The following is a 19,011-nucleotide window of genomic DNA, read 5'->3' on the forward strand; positions in this document are numbered from 1 at the left end:
ACACTTATAATTTCACATTCACAACAAAAATATCTTTGTAAAGAAGTTGCATTGTCTAAAAAACTAACCAGTAATATTCAAGGACACGCTGCTGTATAAAAGATACAATGCTGAAAAGGTTTTGTACAGTTATAATTCAGCGTACGGCTTTCCCCAAGTAAACAAAGAGTTAGAGAGCAAAATTTAAAACCTAAACAGCCAACTGCAGAATTTTAAAAAGACAGAAAACAGGATGTGTGGGACTAATAAAAATTCCTCGTTATTCAAATATCACAAAGCAGCCTCTTGCTTCTAAAATCCAGATCTCCCTCTGCAAATTCTTTTCAGTGCAACTGGCTGAATCAGCCAGTTGTTTATCAGAAGCTTTGAGCCTAGGTAGAAATTCATTTTTTTAAAATTTACTCTTCTATAAACAATGGGAAAGCTCATGTTGTCTAGGCTGCTGTGAATCATAGTGGCAGAGGGGGAAGAACACGTGCCATGGGATCAATCTGAACACTCAGATCGATTTGACCGTTATACAGGTGCTTCTGGAAGACAAAACCTTATCCCAGAATAAGCAATTTAGCCTTAAAGAAAGTTTATGCCAGGCAAAATATCAAGAAGGCTAGTCATATGTTAGCGTCTGCCATCTTAATCATTTTGATTCCCCTGTAGACCACTCAAGTTTTATCTTCAGTTCTGGGCTACCTCAACTACCAAAATGGACAGTGGGTTTAGCATCCCCCGTTGCAACTCCCAAGATGCATTAGTTTAAGGCAACTAATTGGAAAAGCAAAATGTTTTCTCTGTCCTTGAGATTTCAGAGGACTGGCATTCAAACCCTTCCCTCACCTGCCCTTATGCTACCCGAAACTCAATTTTTATTGGGGTGAGATGCTGCAAGATCCTTAAAGTATTTGTTGTTGTTCAGTTCCTAAGTCTTTGTGACATCATGGGCCATAAAACTCTAGACTCCTTGTCCTCCACTGTCTCCTGCAGTTTGCCCAAATTCATGTTCCTTGCGTTGATGACACCATCCAATCATCTGCTCCTCTGCCGTCCCCTTCTCCTTTCGCCTTCCACCTTTCCCAACATCTGGATCTTTTCCAAGGATTCCTTGAAAAAAAAAGTACTTGGCCAAAAGTATTTGGGCTTCAGCTTCAGGATGTCCCTCCAAAGGACAACTAGGGTTGATTTCCTTTAGGATTGACTGATTTGATCTCCTTGCAGTCCAAGAGACTCTCAAGGATTTTCTCCAAAACCACAGTTTGAAAGCATCAATCCTTCCCTTAAGGTATGCAAGTGTAAAATGTGAAAAACTCTCCATATAATTTCTTAAATTGCTAGCCGGGGATTCTACTGATCAAATATGTTCAAGCATATTAAGTAATACTAAATGTTGGGGATACTATACATTTATTCACTTATACGTATGCATGTCGCTTAAGTAACATTTCTGCAATCCTGCCGCTGCATGTGATGTTTTTAACAGATGATTAATTTGCCAGATGTGATTTCAAATCTCTACAGGAAGTGAACTGGACCCCCTGGGCATTTTAATTCCTGCAGGTCTTGGCTCCCTTCTTCTACAACACAAGATTTTGTAGAAGTAATTCCCCTGGGAGCTCTGCGTTCTAAAGCCACGCTGAAGGCCTTAACCTGTTTCAAAGCTTTCTCAGTATATCGGCTGTCCAATTGAAAGTGTTCCACGCAACTTCATTGCGTAGCATTATCAAAGCAACTGCCACACTACACTGTAGGGAGAATCCACCCCTTTTAATATAAGAAAGGCCCCATATTAGCAAAGAAATGCCTGCCCCCAGCCCTGGAAGAGAAAAGGTTTTCTTGAAGTAAAATTGCTAAGCACATTGATTTGTGCTTAGATTGTAAGCCGCCCTGAGTCTTTGGAGAAGGGCGGGATATAAATGGGATTTTAAAAAAAAATCACCCAAGTGTCCAGCCCCTGTGAACGGATATTTAGTTTCACAAACTGTTCCGTTCATAAACAAAACACCTTCGGCTACAACCTCCACAGAAGGCTGGAAGTGATCAGATTAAAAAGCAGAGAGACAAAAGACACCTAAAATCTACATTCACCACCCAGCTCCAAGGACAGGGCACAACCTCTCAGCCACAATAGGAATCAGGCAACAATAATTAGTAGACTAAAAAGGCACACTCAAGCACAGGCTAAAGTAAATTTCACAATGAACCTGGCTTCCAAATCACAAATCCCTAGAACGACATAAAAACCCATCCATTTACCAAGACTATTTTGTCAGCTGAGTCACTTCGCTCCTGATTCCTAAATAAATGGAGACCTCCTTTCCAACTGCAGCTAGCCTCCTGCGTCTTTCTCCTGGCTTGGAACCAGACCAGATTTTACTTCCAACAATAGTTTACTATATCAGAACGGTGCTTTTACAGAAGGGTTTCGAGCGTATCCACAAAATGAATCTATGCCCCCAAGTTCTGGAAAAGCTTTTAGACCCAGATGGTGAATTTTCACTCTCTGATTGCCATGGCTTGACAAACTGACACATTGCTTTCGTCTTGCCAGCTTAGTTTGGCAACGTCACCTGGACTGATATTCACACACTTCACAGTTTTCAATGTAGTTTTACATTTTGTTGATGTGATGGAAATTAATGGATGCTCTTCATACAGTTCAAATGAAAAATTGTGAGTTGATAGGGCAGCATCCATTCAGGATGAAATAGTGGCCATGTCATTAAAATTCAAGATTGTTTTTGAAAAAGAGAAGTGGGGAAAATCTTTGGTTTAGTTCTGGATTTCTCCATCCTTTACTGATGCCATCTGAGGAATGATAGATAAACAGGAGAAAAGGGATCTTCTCCACTCTAATACTCAGAATGCAGATTAGACATTGAAGATGATGATGAGGAAGAACAGTTAACAGAATGTCCAATGAATCAAGGTAGGACTCCATTTTAGTTCTCCTGGCTCAGCTCAAGGGCTCGGTAAGAAGGAGTCATGGGGATTTTGGAAAAGGAGCTAGCATGAATGTTCCCAGGGTTCCACACAATACCAGGAGAATACCTAAGTGAAGCCTTCAATTCATGGGCTAATTTTTACACAGCAGTCCTGCTGTTTTCCAAACTGTTTTAAACTTGCTCTTTGATGTTGCCATTGCCCTAGTCCCAGACCTTCAGGTAGCTAGGTGGTTTCCTCAAAGACACAATCTGAGCTTCTCTACAAATGTTCCCTAAGTTTTGGGAACATTTCATGACTCTCAACGCACACAGCAATCCATCACAATAGAGCCGGAAGGGACCTTGGAGGTCTTCTACTCGAGCCCTCTGCTCAAGCAGGAGACCCTATACCATTCCGAACAAATAGCTGTCCAATATCTTCTTATAAACCTCCATTGATGGAGCAACCAAAACTTCTGGAGGCAAGCAGTTCCACTGGTTAATTGTCCTCACTGTCAGGAAGTTTCTCCTTAATTCCAGGTTGCTTCTCTAATTGAAGAGTTTCCATCCATTGTTTCTCGTCCTGCCTTCAGGGGCTTTGAAGAAGAGCTTGACTTCCTCTTCTTTGGGGCAGCCCCTGAGATATTGGAAGACTGTTTATCTTTTCTCTGGACTAGACATACCCAAGTCTTGCAGTTATAGGATGTCATCAACATCTCACTAGTGGCCTCGAAGAAAATCTCCTTTGTTGTCTTACTCCACTAATTACTCATGCTTCCCCCACAAGGGCATTTTTGTGCATTTTAATCCCTCTCTCTGATTGTTCTCTTTCCCTCTGCATGACATCTGTCATTCACTGGCTATCCAAGTACCCTTCAGACTTTTCTTTGGCAAGCCGTTTCCGCGGATTTGCAAAGCCTCCGTTCCTTTTCGTTCTTTCTGGAAGTCATGCATCAAGTCATCTGGGTAAAAAAATATTTTCCAGCCCGATTTCTCTCTCCCCCTTAATCCAACCCAGGAACAAAGTAAGCCCCCATTTTGATTAATTTCTCTACCTTCCCTCTTTTTTTTTGCTTCATTTCAGCAGACAAAATGATGGAGAAACCATTAATTTCTTTTCCATGAGGCGGTGGGTGCACAGACTTATTCAGCCTTTGTGCTCAGTTCTCAAAGAAGCCCCCTGGGCTGGCAGTGATTTCTATGGATTATTTGTTCCTCTCCTCTTCCCCTCGTCTTAGCCAAAGGCAGTGCCTCTCGCGTTTGTTTTCTTCCGTTGAATGTGTGCGTCTGTGTGGTGTGTGTGTGTGTGTGTAACTCTCAAAAGGAGAAATGATGGTTGGAGAAGAGCCAACAATTGTTTTGCTTATCCAAGTCACAAGGTGCGGTGATTGCAGGACTAAAGGGAAGAGTGCCAGGAAAAAATGTTAATAGAGATCAGATGTAGGAACTCAACACAGTCCAGGGATGTGATGGATCATTAATATTCTACTCGCCCCACTATCCTACTTTGCAGGGAGAAAAATACCAGTTGCAAACTTTGGACTGTGTCAGCCTTCAAAGACTTATCACAAAGGAGGAAAGGTTGCAATCCTCTTCCAGAGAAAATTTACACAGGCAATGACATTTGCACGCACACGTGTTAGTTCCAGCACCCCGGGACACTTGATATTTCTTTATGGGTCACTGCTTCAGCCTTCGGGTTATTCGTGGGTAGCCAGTAATAACTTCTCTACCGCCACTCTCCCTGCAAAGAAATCCTAGTTCTCTTCACACACACACACACACGCCCTTTTTTTTTGCATGCGCTCCTATCCCCCCTCTCAGAAAGCCTAACCCTAATTTTTTTTAGGGCGGGGCTGCCAAAAAGAGAAAAATCAAAATGCAAAACCATCGGGGTCAAAGCCTCACAGAGATACAGGCATCCCTACCCTGCCCTGGGAGAGAGGGAGAAGCTATCAAAAATGGTAAGATGGAAGAAGTCCCGAAAATACTTTTTTCCAAAAGGCAACTGGACTTGAAGAGATTTCGCTTCTCATCCAAGAAGCTTCTTCAGTAGTTCATGGAAGCTTCTTGGATGAGAAGCGAAACGTCTTCCAGGAAAAACAAAGTCCAGTTGCCTTTTGGAAAAACACCTTTGGGATACGGCCTCTAAGCTTCACTTCTTTAGAACATAGCACACAGAATCATCCTGGGGCTGGAGAAGACCTCAGAGGTCTTCTAGTCCAAGCCCTGCTCAAGGCACGGACCTTATTTAATGATTGCCCAGTCTACTTTTGAAAACTTCCAGGGATGGAGCTACCATCTTGCCAGTTGTAATTACAAGCTAGTGAAAACAGTTAGTAGGAATTCTATTCTTGTCCTTTGTTCTGATTATGCAAAAGGATCCTGCAAAATTGCTTTCTTATGACTTCATTGCCACAGGCAGGGGAAGGAATTCTCAGATACAGGATAAATGGAGACTTCTGTATAAAAAGACTGCAGTGGAAATAATACAAACTTTGTAAAAAGTGCACCAACGTAAGCCATAATGCATCGGGTTAAAAATTTGTCTCTGAGTCAAGAACCGCAGAGACAGAAAAGTGGGGCTCATTTGCGCATCCGAGAAAGGCAGATCAAATGGTCAAGGTTCAGATTCCTCCACCAGCCCAACCTCGTCCTTCATAGAATGGCTAATGGCATCTCTCCTTCACACTTTGCATTCCTTCCTGTTGCCAACCTCAACAAGTAGGAATTAAACTCAAGGACGCCAATTTGCTGCACAGCTTAGGTGATGTTTACAGTGTACCTGTTAGAATCCCATCCTAGTTTGCATTTTTAAAATAAGCAGAAAGGGGGGGGGAAGCTTTGTCTTTCTTTCAAAAAAAGGTGATACATTTATCACCGCTCCTGAAGTTTTAATTTAAATTCTTGTGATAATGAAGAAACCCATCACCCGTCTCCATCTCACCTTTTCTTCAGAAGGATTATCTTCAATTCAAGGCCATCTACATTTTGTATAAGTAGGATAAAAATCTGTGCGTGTCGTCTTCATTACACGGGTCTCTGCTCTTCAGGAGAGCACCAACGAACAAAGGTGTAGGACATGTTTTTAAGATGCATGGAACGGAACGTATGTAGCATTCTTAGTATGTGGTGCCAAAAAATTGTGTTGCCAAAAAAGCCAACGCAGTCCTAGGCTGTGACAGCGTCAAGATCACAAGAAGTGCTGGCACCACTCCATACTGCTCTAGCAAAGGCCACACTTGAAATCCTGTGTCCGGTTCTGGTCATCACGATACAAAAAAAGATGCTGAGACCTTAGAAAGAGGGCAGAGATGAGCCACAAAAATGATTAAGGGATCTGGAGGCGAAAGTGTAGGATGAAACTAGGCATGTTCAGCCTATCAAAGAAAAGGCTTAGGGGTGCCATGACAGCCATCTTTCAATACTTGAAAGACCTTCACAGGCAAGAGGGGGGTTGACCTATCCTCCAAAGCACCCGAGGGAGGGCAAGAAGCAACGGGTGGAAGCTTGTCAGAAGGAGGAATTTCCTGACAGTGAAAACTATCTATCAATCAATCATTAATCAATCAATCAGACTAGAGATGGAAGGGATCTTGAAGGTCTTCTAGTCCAACCCCCCACTCAAGCAGGAGAACCTACACCATTTCAGACAAATGACCATCTAGCCTCTTCTGAAAAGCCTCCAGTGATGAAGCACCCACAACGTCTAAAGGCAAGTTCCGCTGGTTAATTGTCCTCACGGTGAGGAAGTTTCTCCTTAATTCCAGGTTGCTTCTCTCCTGGATTAGTTTCCATCCATTCTATCTCATCCTGCCCTGTGGTGCTTTGGAGAATAGCTTGACCCCCTCCTCTTCTTTGTGGCAGCCCCTCAAATACTGGAATGCTGCTGTCATGTCCCCCCCCTAGTCCTTCTTTTCTCTAGACTGGCCCTACCCAGTTCCTGCAACGGCTCTTCCTATGTTTCAGTCTCATCTTAGTTGCTCTTCTCCGCACTTTTTCCCAAAGTCTCAATTTTTTTTTCTTTTTGTAATGTGGTGACCAAAACTGGACGCAGGACTCCAGCTGTGGCCTTACTAAGGCTTTACAAAGCGGTACTAACCCTTCACATGATTTTTTTAAAAATCCCATTTATATCCCGCCCTTCTCCGAAGACTCAGGGCGGCTTACAATCTAAGAGGCACAAATCAGTGTGCTTAGCAATAGCCTTCATTCTGTGTATATAGCTGCTTATTAGGGCTTTCGCCCCCCCCCAGCGGCATTTTTTACAAAGTCAGCTTAATTGCCCCCAACAATCTGGGTCCTCATTTTACCTACCTCGCAAGGATGGAAGGCTGAGTCAAACTTGAGCCTGGTGGGACTCGAACCTGCACTAATTACAGGCAGCTGGTGCTACTTAAGGAGGCATTAGCCCACTGCTCCACCAAGGCTCCTTTGATTCTATGCCTCTGTTTTCCAACAGAACAGCTTGCCTTCTGGATCTGTGGATGCTCCGTTACTGGATGTTTTCAAGGAAAGACAGCCATTTGACTGGAATTGTAGAAGGACTCCTGCCTCTGGCGGGGGGGGGTGGACTAGAAGACCTCCAAGGTCCCTTCTAAGCATACGATTCTATGATTCCACAGTATAGCTTCCATATGACTATTGTCACCTTCAAAACAATATGGCTCCCTATATGCCACCGTTCAGTCCCAGTGGCTTCCTGGGCGCATCAGATCAGAGCATCCATTGACCTTTATACATCTTTTCTTCAATCAGGATAAAACAACGAGGAATTGGTTTGTTCTGAGTCAAGGCACTTGCAATCTTCTTAAAGCTGCTTGACATGCTGACAACACACCACCTCCTTAGTATTTATTTCCATACAGCGTTGCAGAGTCTTTTTAATTTCTTGGCTGCCATCTAATGGTCATCCAGATGTTTGCAATCTAAAGGACGGGCTTTTTTTCCTATTCTTTCTACAAGCACTTCTCGGCTTAAAAAGCACCTGAGCCCCAAACCTATCCAAAGTCACTTTTTCAGTGTCGTCGTAACTTTGAACGGTCACTAAATGAGTCATTGTAAGTTGAAGACTAGATAGGTATAATCGACATCAAACGTCGTGTACTGGATCAGCCTAATACCTTCCTATATTTTAATGATTTGGCGAGCTTCATTTTGAAGCCATTCTCCTGCCAAAAGGACTTCAAACTACCCCATTAAAACAAACAAAGGAAAAGCATTCAACCTTTAAACATTTTTTTTCCTGCTAATCCTTTTCTTGCATTTGGGACTGACTGCTGCTTAATTCCCTGCTCCCTCTTGCTCAGACATGACCTGTTTGTTAGCCTATTAATAGGACCACATGTAATGGAATATTAGAAAGTTCCTTGGCATTTTACAAAAACACCATATTAAAAAAAATGCTTTGTAATTCTCATGTACTCAACTCTAAAGTAAGTACTGCCACTCTCTGGGCTCTGGAAGAACTGTTCCTGAAAACATATTCATCTGCAATAAAGATAAAGTCTCCACGTACTTCTCCTTAAAAAAACACCAAGGTGGTTTCTAACCAAAGCACTCATTGGTTTAAATTTACTTTTTCTCCACTTGTTGTACCATTGAATCACCCTGGTGTGAATTTTTGGGTGCTTCAATTCCACTGAAGTCCGTGAGAGCCTGAAACCTTTCCAAGGACACTGCAGCGGGTGTGGAGAGAAAGCAGATGGTTCCCATAACCAAGTGAAATTGTTTACATGGACTACGTGAGAGGGTAGGGGGTTTGGCCGGGGAAATTATTGTTTAATTCTATGAACTGGTGTCTGGGAACCTCACAGTAAGTTTTGCTTTGACATTACCATGCCGGTATTCAATAAACAGTAAGATTTTCCGAAACGGAATGAACTTGGGAGTTTTATTTGAATTCTCTAGCTGGCTGTCAATACCACAAAGAGTCATGTAACCACTAATATTTTCATATGCAGATGTGCAGATGTTATTTCCTGCTATGGAAGTAATGGCAGCCAACAGGGAAGTTGACTTCTCCAATAACTCCTTCTCTAAACTAAGGCAAACTAGCAGAGGGGCAGGTGGTGACCTGCAATGGGGGCACACCAATACTCCTCAGTTACAATCATTTGTTTAGTGACCATCTGACGTTTATGACGGCACTGAAGAAAAGAGTGACTTATGACCGTTTTTCACAGTTATGACCACTGCACCATCCCCATATCCCGTGGCCGGTAGCTCAGGCCTTTGAACCCAGCGGGAACAAGAGAAGCCTCACCTACTTCAAGAGGTCCTTGGCTGATGACCCCAACTCGGTCTAAAATTTCAGTCGCTAAGAGGGACAAAGTGTCAAGCAAGTTTCTCCCCACTTTATGACCTTTCTGGCCATAGTGGTTAACTCAGTAACATGGTTGTTAAGTGGATCCGGTTACCCCATTGCCTTTACTGGTCAGAAGGACACAAAAAGTGAGCACGTGATCCCGAGACGCTGGAACTGTCATAAACATGAGAGAGTTGCCAAGCATTCTGAATTTTTAAAAATTTGTTTATTGATTTTCTAATTTTACATTTAAATATTTGAAAACCAACGTGGCGGCTGAGTTGGTCACTAATTCAACAACATACCATTATTTTTAGCACAAATCTCAGACTACTACATTAAATGTTTCCTCTCTTTTCCCCTTAGTATGTACTGTCTCATATTTAAATTAATACAATTATCACATCAATTAAATAAAAAATAAGTTTCTTACATTTATCAATAGTTTTATTTTATATATACCTTAATTGTTTTAACATTCAATCTTTTCAGACAATCAATGACCTAGTGAATTTTTCCTGATTTTAATGCCAAACAACATCCTGAATTTTGATCACATTATCCTGGGGAGGCTGCAATGGTCGTAAGTGTGTGAAAACGGGTCATAAGTCACCTTATTCAGTGCCGTTGTAACTTCGAACCGTCACTAAATCAACAGTTGTAAGTCAAGGGCTAAGCTGTATCCTAGGCAGATTTCTTTCCCTTATGAATATGGAGAGATTCGTGCTTTTTTTTCCCTGTGAAATTTATAAGGAACAAAGAGAGACACAACTGTGTGAACTTTCACCGCCGTGCACGGAAGGATCGTTCCGCTCCCGACAAAGGGAATCCAGCTGGCGTTTCAGATGACTTTTCCCCCGTCTTGCTTCCATCGCCTGGAAACTTTAAAAATCCACAAGCGGGTCAGGTCAGTCACTGTACGGCTGGTCCTCGACTTATAACAACGGAGCCCCGAATTTCAGTTGCTAAGTGAGACATTTCTTAAGTGTGTTTTGCCCCATTTTATGACCTTTCTTGCCACAGTCGCTAAGCGAATTACTGCCGTTGTTCAGTGAGAAACCCGGCTTCCCCCCATTGTCTCTGCTGGTCAGAAAGTTGCAAAAGTTGATCACGTGACCCCGGGATGCTGGGACCGTCATAAATACGAGACAGAGGCCTAGCGTCTGAATTCTGATCACATGACCCCGGGGACGCTGCAACAGTTGTGTCAAAAACGATCAAAAGTCACTTCTTTGAGTGCCATTGTAACTTCGAGCCGTCACTAAATGAACTGCTGTAATTCAAGGACGACATGCCAAATGTTGAGGGACGAAACTGTAAGTTACCTGCAGGCATCAAGATATAATATTTAAAGCAACTCACTCCTGCCCGATGCGTGTTTGATTTTTTTTTCTTGTCACATTCACTGACAAAAGACACGTCACTGTCATAACATCAGGACACAGATCAGAATCAGAATCAAAATCAGAATAGAGCCGGAAGGGACCTTGGAGGTCTTCTAGTCCAACCCCCTGCTCAAGCAGGAGACCCTAGACCGTTTCAGACAAGCAAGTCTCTTCTTGAAAACCCCCAGCAATGGAGTGCCTACCAATTCTGGAGGCAAGGAGTTCCCCTGGTTAATTGTCCTCACGGTTAGGAAGTTTCTCCTTTAATGCCCAGGTTGCTTCTCTCCTTGACTTGGAAGAACGGGAGGAGAAAAGGAGAAGAGAAGGCAGCGCTTGTTTATCTGGCACTTTCTCGATATGAATCACATGGCACAGTAACTCAAGTTATGGGGTTAGCAAGGTATAAGCAAAATGTCCTTTTGCTCTGAACTATTTTCACCTGTTCGCCTCTCTTGTGAGCAAACACAGGTGGTAAACTCAAGCATTGGACAGACTGTCTGAACCAGGAACTCCAGCTTCTTCTCTTCTTGGAACAAATGCAGAGAATCCACCGCGGATGAATGTTTGGTATGGATTCTTCTTGCATTTACACAGACCTCCTACACAACTCCCCCCCCCCACAGGGTGTGAGCAGGAGTTTCCACTCTTTGTACACAAATAGTCATTCTGGTGAATGTTTTGCCTCCTGGCCAAATAGTCCCATTCCTTGCTTGAAGGATACTAAAGAGATCTTGTCTCTTTCTCTGAAACGTTTTGCCAGATTTGGAGAACCCGGAAAAAGTTGTGTATGGTTTTGCTCAGGGTTACAAAGAGGCGACTTAATTAAGGCTTCTGAATATTCCTCACAGACAAACGCTTTCTTTCATTTTAGATAAAAAAAGAAAATACAATAGAATAAGTTATCCCAAATAAATATTGTTTGGTCCTAAGTTTTGCCTAACACACAGGTATTTTTCTGTCTACCTAGTCTGTGTACACAGATAGGATAGTTTCAAGTATCTACTTAGAACTGATTTTGTACAAGTTTTATCAAATTATTACTATTATATTACTATTGTAGTCATCTGCAAGGAGAAAAATAAAACTGGAGGGTTTTTTTTAATATTACTTTAAATTTGATTTCAAAACAAAACTACATTCTAGCTCTCATAAAAGGCATGAATTCATAAAAAGGCAGCTTTTTATGACTTTTATTTCCAAGAATGTGTTTGCAAAACAACATTGTTAAGGATTTCCTTGAGATGAAAATCTCAAAAAGATAGAACCATTGCGAGGAAAAGGCAATTGTTTCCAGCAAAATGCAAACACACACTTAGAAAGTAAATCTTACAGGATTTACTCCTTTTACTACCAATTTTTAACACCTTTACAAACGCTGATAAATAGTGACGTCCTTTTAAATCTGCTATAGAAAGTCTGGAAGAAAAACCACAAATTTGAATGGATTAATAACGTATCAGGGCAACCCACAATATAAGAATGAGCAACTGGATGCCTAAAACAATCCAATTAACATTATATTTTGGAAACAGAATAACCACACAGCCTACTGACTCTGAAGGTAGAGACTATCAAAATATCACAAAACCAAAATGATTTTCATGCAATGGAATAAATTGGATTATCTCAATAAACTTAGAAATATGATGGGCACAAGTGAGGAAGGACCATCGTTCTTAAGATGTAGTTGATTATTGTGGCTTCTTTGTAGTTTTCCTAAATGTTCAGAACTCAACAACAACAAAACTGCACTGAGAACTTTTTTTCATACGTTAACTCTTGTAAGAAGGATTACACTTCTTTAAAAGATTATATAAGTAGCCAAGCCCAATCAAACGGAGAAATTTACGTTTTGCCAGTTTTAAACTTGGAAGCTTTCCTTTAGACAGAAGGCGAGTTCTTGGGGGTCTCCTTCAGAGCTACAGTCCAGACCGAGACAAGTCAACGAGATATTTTAAAACTGAATCCAGGGACATGTGCTGGGAGTCCTGAAAAAAATGTGACAAAATCCATATTTCCATGTAATTTCCATACTCTGATCACACTTTCTGGACACAGCACAAACACATGTGAGGCTCAGCAAAACAGAAGGACAGCTGTTTTACAACTTGAGAAAGAACAGGGGGAAAAAAAGAATATTCAACAAAAAGTCTAAATGATTTTCCCCTCAAGTGGGAATTCTATCACCCGAAAGAGTAGGAGGCACCTCGAAACACCTCAAACTCTTAACAATGAAAAGAATTATCTCCAACTTATTGATAGAATAATTCTTCAAAACCTTTATAGCTTTCCTTCCCTGGAACATTATATTTTGTCAAAGTGGAGCACAACTGAAGCATCTTCTTGTCTCTGCCCCTCCCCATCCTCTCCCACTACGCAACCCAACACATTCCTGTTGATCCAAATATTACACAAGTATTTATGCACAGCCAGCAATGATCTGAGCCAAAGTTTCCTTGTCTTCTCACCACACCCCCTTCTTCAAAATCACTTGAGAACCTCTCCTGTCACGGGGCTTTTTCAAGACCCAGCAAGAAGACAGCAACGCTAGAAAGCTGAAATATCAGTTCTGAAAATTTCCTTGTAGGAGTAGCAGATTAAAAAATAAATAAAAATGAAAAGTTCTCTTCCCAGGTCCCCTTCGTCGCCCTACTCAAGATTCAGAAACCCACCGTTATTTTTAGGAGCGATGCCTCTTACCTTCCAAGCTAGAATCAATCAGCCCAAATTGTTCCAGCACTTTCACAAAGAGGACAATCATCACCAGGACGGCTATCATTTCGAGTCCTTCCAAGTTCATGGTGCGCCAGGTGATGAGCTACCCCTGCTACAGAGGAGAGAACTCATCATGCGCCTCGCCTTCCGTGGAAAGCCACGGCACCACCTTAAGAAGCCGACAGCCTCCGCGAGGAAAAGTGGAGGAAAGAAAGGGAAGGAGAGAAAGACTGTGAAGGGGTGGCTGACAGGGAGGTGAATGGCTCCGATCCACCCTAACAGAGTCCAGAAGTAGCAGCCAGATAAAAGTCTTTGCCCTGATAGGGCGGTCCCTTTGCTCATCAGCCCACTCCACACCAGCCATGTGCGGAGAAAAGTAGCCGTCACCCCAAGGTCTAAGAGGTCACCCCACAAACATCCCTTGTAGAATCTGCTCCACCTTGAAGTGATAGCTGAGCATCTGGGAATAACCTCTCTCTCTCTCTCTCTCTCTCTCTCTCTCTCTCTCTCTCTCTCTCTCTCTCTCTCTCTCTCTCTCTCTCTCTCTCTCTCTTGGCTTCCTCCCTTCTCTACTACCAGCGCACGCAGCTAATAGTACAGCATTGTTGTGGATATTTCGTTGCCTGGGAAACTGGGAAGCTATCTAACATGGGATCCTAGCCCAGGATGTTCAGAAGCTAAAAGGCTGCAGTTGGACAGTAGGACTCCAAATAAGCAAATAGTCAAGTTGTCACCAAATCTTACATACAAAGGGTACCAACTTTCTCTACAAGCTACTCTGTAAACATAAGACAACAGGGTGGACTTGGGCAACTATTGTTCAATTTCCAAGCGACCTGGAGAAGATCGTTCTACAACTGTTGTGTTAGTGCAATAAGATTTATTTCACGGACCCAAAATTGAGCACAAAACCCTGATGAATGTGGTTTATATTATCTCAGAATTGTATGGTTCTCTCTAATAATATCACAAGATTTAAGCATTTGCATTTTTAAGCCTGAGAATTTTACTCCAGAAAATAAGCTTCAGAAGGACTACTGCGCAATATGTACATTCTTGTTTTCTTTTAAAAGATTTAATAAAATGAACATTTGTTGATGGAATAGAAACTAAACTGTTTCTTTTAACCATTACAGAATTTGATTTAACTCGATTGAACTGTTACAGAACCTGTATGAGCTGAGAAGCTAAAAACAGGTGGATGATGAAAGTCCACCAGAAAATCCAAGGATTGTAACCTGGAAAGTTAAACAAACAAATTTATTCCATATTGTAGCTTAAAAAAAATATTAAATGACTTGTGTTCATGAAGTCTCCAGAAATCAAGCTTGATTTTCAGGAGATCGGTCAATGCAGAAGCTATTGGCCACAATCACTTTTGGGACAATGGATGCAGAGATACTGTTTCAGCTAACAATGAAGGGGACCTTCTCATTATATCAGGTAGATCTTTGACCCACGCAGATAGGGCTATTTCTAGCAAGAGCCCTTAATCCTAGAGATACTTAATGACACCCACATCATACCCTACTGGTCATTTGGACCAATCTTGGGGAGAAGTAGTCTCCCAACTCCTATTGTAGCCTGGTCAGCAGAGATCAGCCTTGGTCTAACTGGAACAGACCAGGGTCCACAAGCCATGTTTTACCTCTGACCTCAACCATTACTGAAGATGCTGAGAGCCACATATGCCTACCTACAAGGCAGGACTATCAACTTACATCCAGCATCAACACTCTGTTGGTTCTAGGTAAAAAAAAAAATCATCTCAGCCCCTGAACTACAATTGTTAGATCCTTGAAGGAAAATTGTTTAAATAAAGGTTGATCCATAAAAATCCAAATGACTCTGTGTGTGGTCTTCTATTTTTCTGAATGTTTTCAGCTCCAGCAGCTTCTTACATATCATTTTATTGCTATTTGCAATAGGATATCAGCATCTATATAGTTGTATGGATTTTTGTAGTTATATAAAACTAGGTTACTATCTAGTTCAGTGTTTCTCAACCTTATCAAGATTAAGATGTGTGGACTTCAACTCCCAGAATTCTCCAGCAAGTATATTGGCGGGGGATTCTGAGAGTTGAAATCCACATGTTTTAAAGTTGTTGAGGTAGGGAAACACCGGATCTAATCAATAGAGAGATAATATAAAAGGTGTATTTCTATAATTAATTGAGTAGATCTGCCAAGCAAATTGTAAACAGACCGAGTCATCTTTGCTACACTTGCTACGCCTACATTCTCAGTCTAACATATTTCAGCTACAAATTATATTTATCCCTCCCTGCAGAAAAATTGTGCAAGTCATTGAAATGTTTTCAAATAAATGAAAATAAAAAAGAACTTGAGCAAAGAGAGAGTGAGAAATTGAGTTAATAGTTTGATGTTTCTAAAAAAATATATAAGTTTGGAAAGCATTACTCCATAACTCAGTATAAATTCTGCTTTAGACTCATAGAGAGAGACAGTTGCAAATACAATAACAATAACAGAATAATAGAATAACAGAAGGGACCCTGGAGGTCTTCTAGTCCAACCCCCTGCTCAAGCAGGAGATCCTATAGCATGTCAGACAAATGGCTGTCCAATCTCTTCTTGTGATGGAGCATGCACAGCTTCTGGAGGGAAGCCTAAAGGAACCATTTGTACTTCAGTTTGAGATGCAGACAACACGGACCCATCCCCAACAGCCAACAGGGAAGGGACCCAGGGCAGAAAAAACATCCTGCAGCCACTCATTTGTACCCCTCAAGTGACCCCGAGGACACAGACAAACCTCCAAGTGGCATCAATGACTCTCTAAAAGAAGGCAAATGACCAGCCCTCTGCAAGGAGTATAAATACTTCCATTCCCCACCATCCAGTCAGAAGCTGAGGAAGCTTCTGGGATGGGAAGCGAAACCTCTTCAAAGGAAAAACCAGAAAGTCCCGTTGCCTCCTGAATGAAAAGGCGCCTTTGGGACTCTGCTGCCAATGCATTGCCTTCCGTTCGTTCCTTGGTCTGGTCCAGCTCTTCAGCTTCTGAATTGGACGCGAGATCCAGATTGAACCCGAGCACAAAACCCAGGCTAGGATGGCCAAGCCCTGACTGGGCTGCCATTCAGAAGCCCTTATAACACCTGGCAGGAAAACATTTCAGCTGAAATAGTGCAGAGTGGACAGACTGACATCCGTTTGCTAAGGGACTGACTTGTTCACAAAGATGCCCAGCCTTTAAGAGGCTGTCTTCTGTCTCAGACTGAGACCCATCCGAAAGTATAAAATCTATTCACAAGAAGCAAAGGTCCATGTCTCTCTTCGTGGGTGCAGAAAGGCATTGCAATGCAGCGTGAGGCTTTCCTAAGTGGGTGCTTAATTCCTGGTTCTAGTTAGCATTTTACTTAATTCAGCCCCTGATGTTTTCCCAGCTGTTATCTTGGTATTTCCCCATTAACTTTGCCACACTTCAGTTGGTTGATTCTCATTAAGAAGAATATCAGGTCCCTTGTTCTAATCAGCAGCTCTGAATTCAGCCTCTTAACTCTCCTGAAATCAACTTTTCTTTCTGTTATGAATTTTTACACTCTATCTGAAAGATTGCAACACCCACAAAAACACGCACATTTAATCGACTTCATCCCGGACCACAAACATGGCACGAATTTGACATCAACGTGACCTTGAGACATTTCATAAAAGTGTCAAAGATGCCACTGGGGAAGTCTGCTCATCTTTTCCTGTTGTTTAAAGAACTAGAAAAGTACATTTCCAATCTGAATAAAATATACATAAAATGATCTTTGGGCAACATATTTCACAAATGACTTGGTGTTGCTATTGTGATGTCAATTGTCACGCTATATGGAGATACTTTTTTCCTTTAAAATATTATATATATATATAATTATATTTATTATTCTCCTGCCTGAGTAGAGGGTTGGACTAGATGACCTCCAAGATCCCTTCCAACTTTATTGTTATTGTTATATTATTATTATTATTATTATTATTAGTAGTAGTAGTAGTAGTAGTAGTAGTAGTAATAGTAGTAGTAGTAGTAGTAATAGTAATAGTAGTAGTAGTCCTAAAATCTCTGTTGCTGAACAAGACAGTAGTTAAGTGAATTTTGCCCCAATTTATGACCTTCCCTGCCATAGTTCTTAAGTGAATCACTGCAGCTGTTCAATTACTCACACGGTTGTTAAGTGAATCAGGCTTCCCCCATTGTCTTTGCTTGTGACCTCTGGGACACTGCAACCGTCATAATTACGAGTCTGTCACCGAGCGTCTGAATTTTTATCACGTGACCGTGGGGGATGCTGCAATGGTCGTAAGTGTGAAAAATGGTCGTAGGTCACTATTTCCAGTGCCGTCCTAACTCTGAACTAAACGAACTGTTGTAAATCAAGGACTACATTTCTTATTTTAAAAAACCCAACCAACCTCTGGAATTCTATAGGTTTTCCTTTTGGGATTTTCTCCCACGCTTTCCCTCCATCCCTCCGACGTTTGGAGAAGATCTCCTCGGCACGTAGGGAGAAGAACGATCTAGCGGCAAACATTGCAAAAATTTGCACCGCATCAAAGCGATTCCCTCGTGATGACTCTGAGGTGAAAGGAGGCAAGTGGAGCGACGGCTTCTCCCCTGACGGTCCCAAACGATCCCTCTTTGAGATAATTATTTTACAATTAATCTGCTTTTTGGAGGATGCCCAGGAGGACGGCACACTGTGATAAACCATCTTAGCAAGAGCTACGGATTACGTGAACTATTTTGAAAGGCTCCTTTATTTCTTTCTGGGCTTTGCTTAGTGCAGAACGGCGGTCTGCGTAGGTACTACTACATCCACTGCACCGAGGGGAAACAATTGCCAAGAGCTTGGCAAGAACATAAGTCACTTTTCAGTACTGCAGTAACTTCAGATGGTCACTAAATGAAGCGTTGAGGGCGGCCGTACGTGATATGCACTGGCAGTGCTGGGGAGAGGATGGCGTGAGTGGCTTTCGGTTAAAGTGAAAGCAGCCAGCTAAGATTACACAAAAACACACTGACACCTACACACCAAAGCATTCCCACTTCTAAAGGAATAACGTTCCTTTAGAATATTAGAGAATACAGAATAAACAGAGTTGGAGGGGACCTTGGAGGTCTTCTAGTCCAACCCCCTGCTCAAGCAGGAGAGCCTAGACCATTTCAGACAAGTGGCTGTCCAGTCTCTTCTTCAAGACCTCCAATGATGGAGCACCCACAACTTCTGGATGGAAGCCGTTCCACTGGTTAATTGTCCTCACTGTTAGGAAATTCCTTCTTAATTCCAGATTGCTTCTCTCCTTGATGAGTTTCCCTCCGTTGCTTCTTGTCCTGCTTTCAGGTGCTTTGGAGAACAGCTTGACTCCCTCTTCTTTGGGGCAGCCCCTGAGATATTGGAAGACTGCTATCATATTCATCCCTCATCCTTCTCTTCATTAAACTAGATACCCCCAATTCCAGCCACCATTTTTATATGTTTTAAGCTCCAGTCCCCTGATCATCTTTGTTGTTCTTCTCTGTACTCTTTCCAGAGTCTCAACATATTTTTTGTATTGTGGTGACCAAACTTGGATGCACTATCTTCCAGGTGTGATCTTACCAATATGAATAAACCTTCTTTAGCATGATTTCTTTAAGAAGCTTGATGCCAAAGAGCTGGCAATGTTCTACAAAGCAG

General features: G+C 42.0%; 1 protein-coding gene across 4 annotated transcripts in view; it reads right to left on the bottom strand.

Moving 5' to 3' along the window:
- Positions 1–19,011, bottom strand: part of KCNIP4 (potassium voltage-gated channel interacting protein 4) — a gene marked incomplete at its 5' end in the record, with an annotated part of 248,945 nt that overhangs the window by 114,911 nt on the left and 115,023 nt on the right. The window contains one exon of one of the 4 annotated variants that reach the window (XM_083367711.1): positions 13,308–13,407. The exons of the other annotated variants lie outside the window; for them this stretch is intronic. Coding sequence (XP_083223837.1) covers positions 13,308–13,407 — 100 coding nt within the window. Of the gene's footprint in view, positions 1–13,307; positions 13,408–19,011 lie in introns of those variants that run through there. 4 annotated transcript variants of the gene reach the window in all.

This window comes from Vipera ursinii (genome assembly GCF_947247035.1).
Source record: "Vipera ursinii genome assembly, chromosome: 7".
NCBI lineage: Eukaryota > Metazoa > Chordata > Lepidosauria > Squamata > Viperidae > Vipera > Vipera ursinii.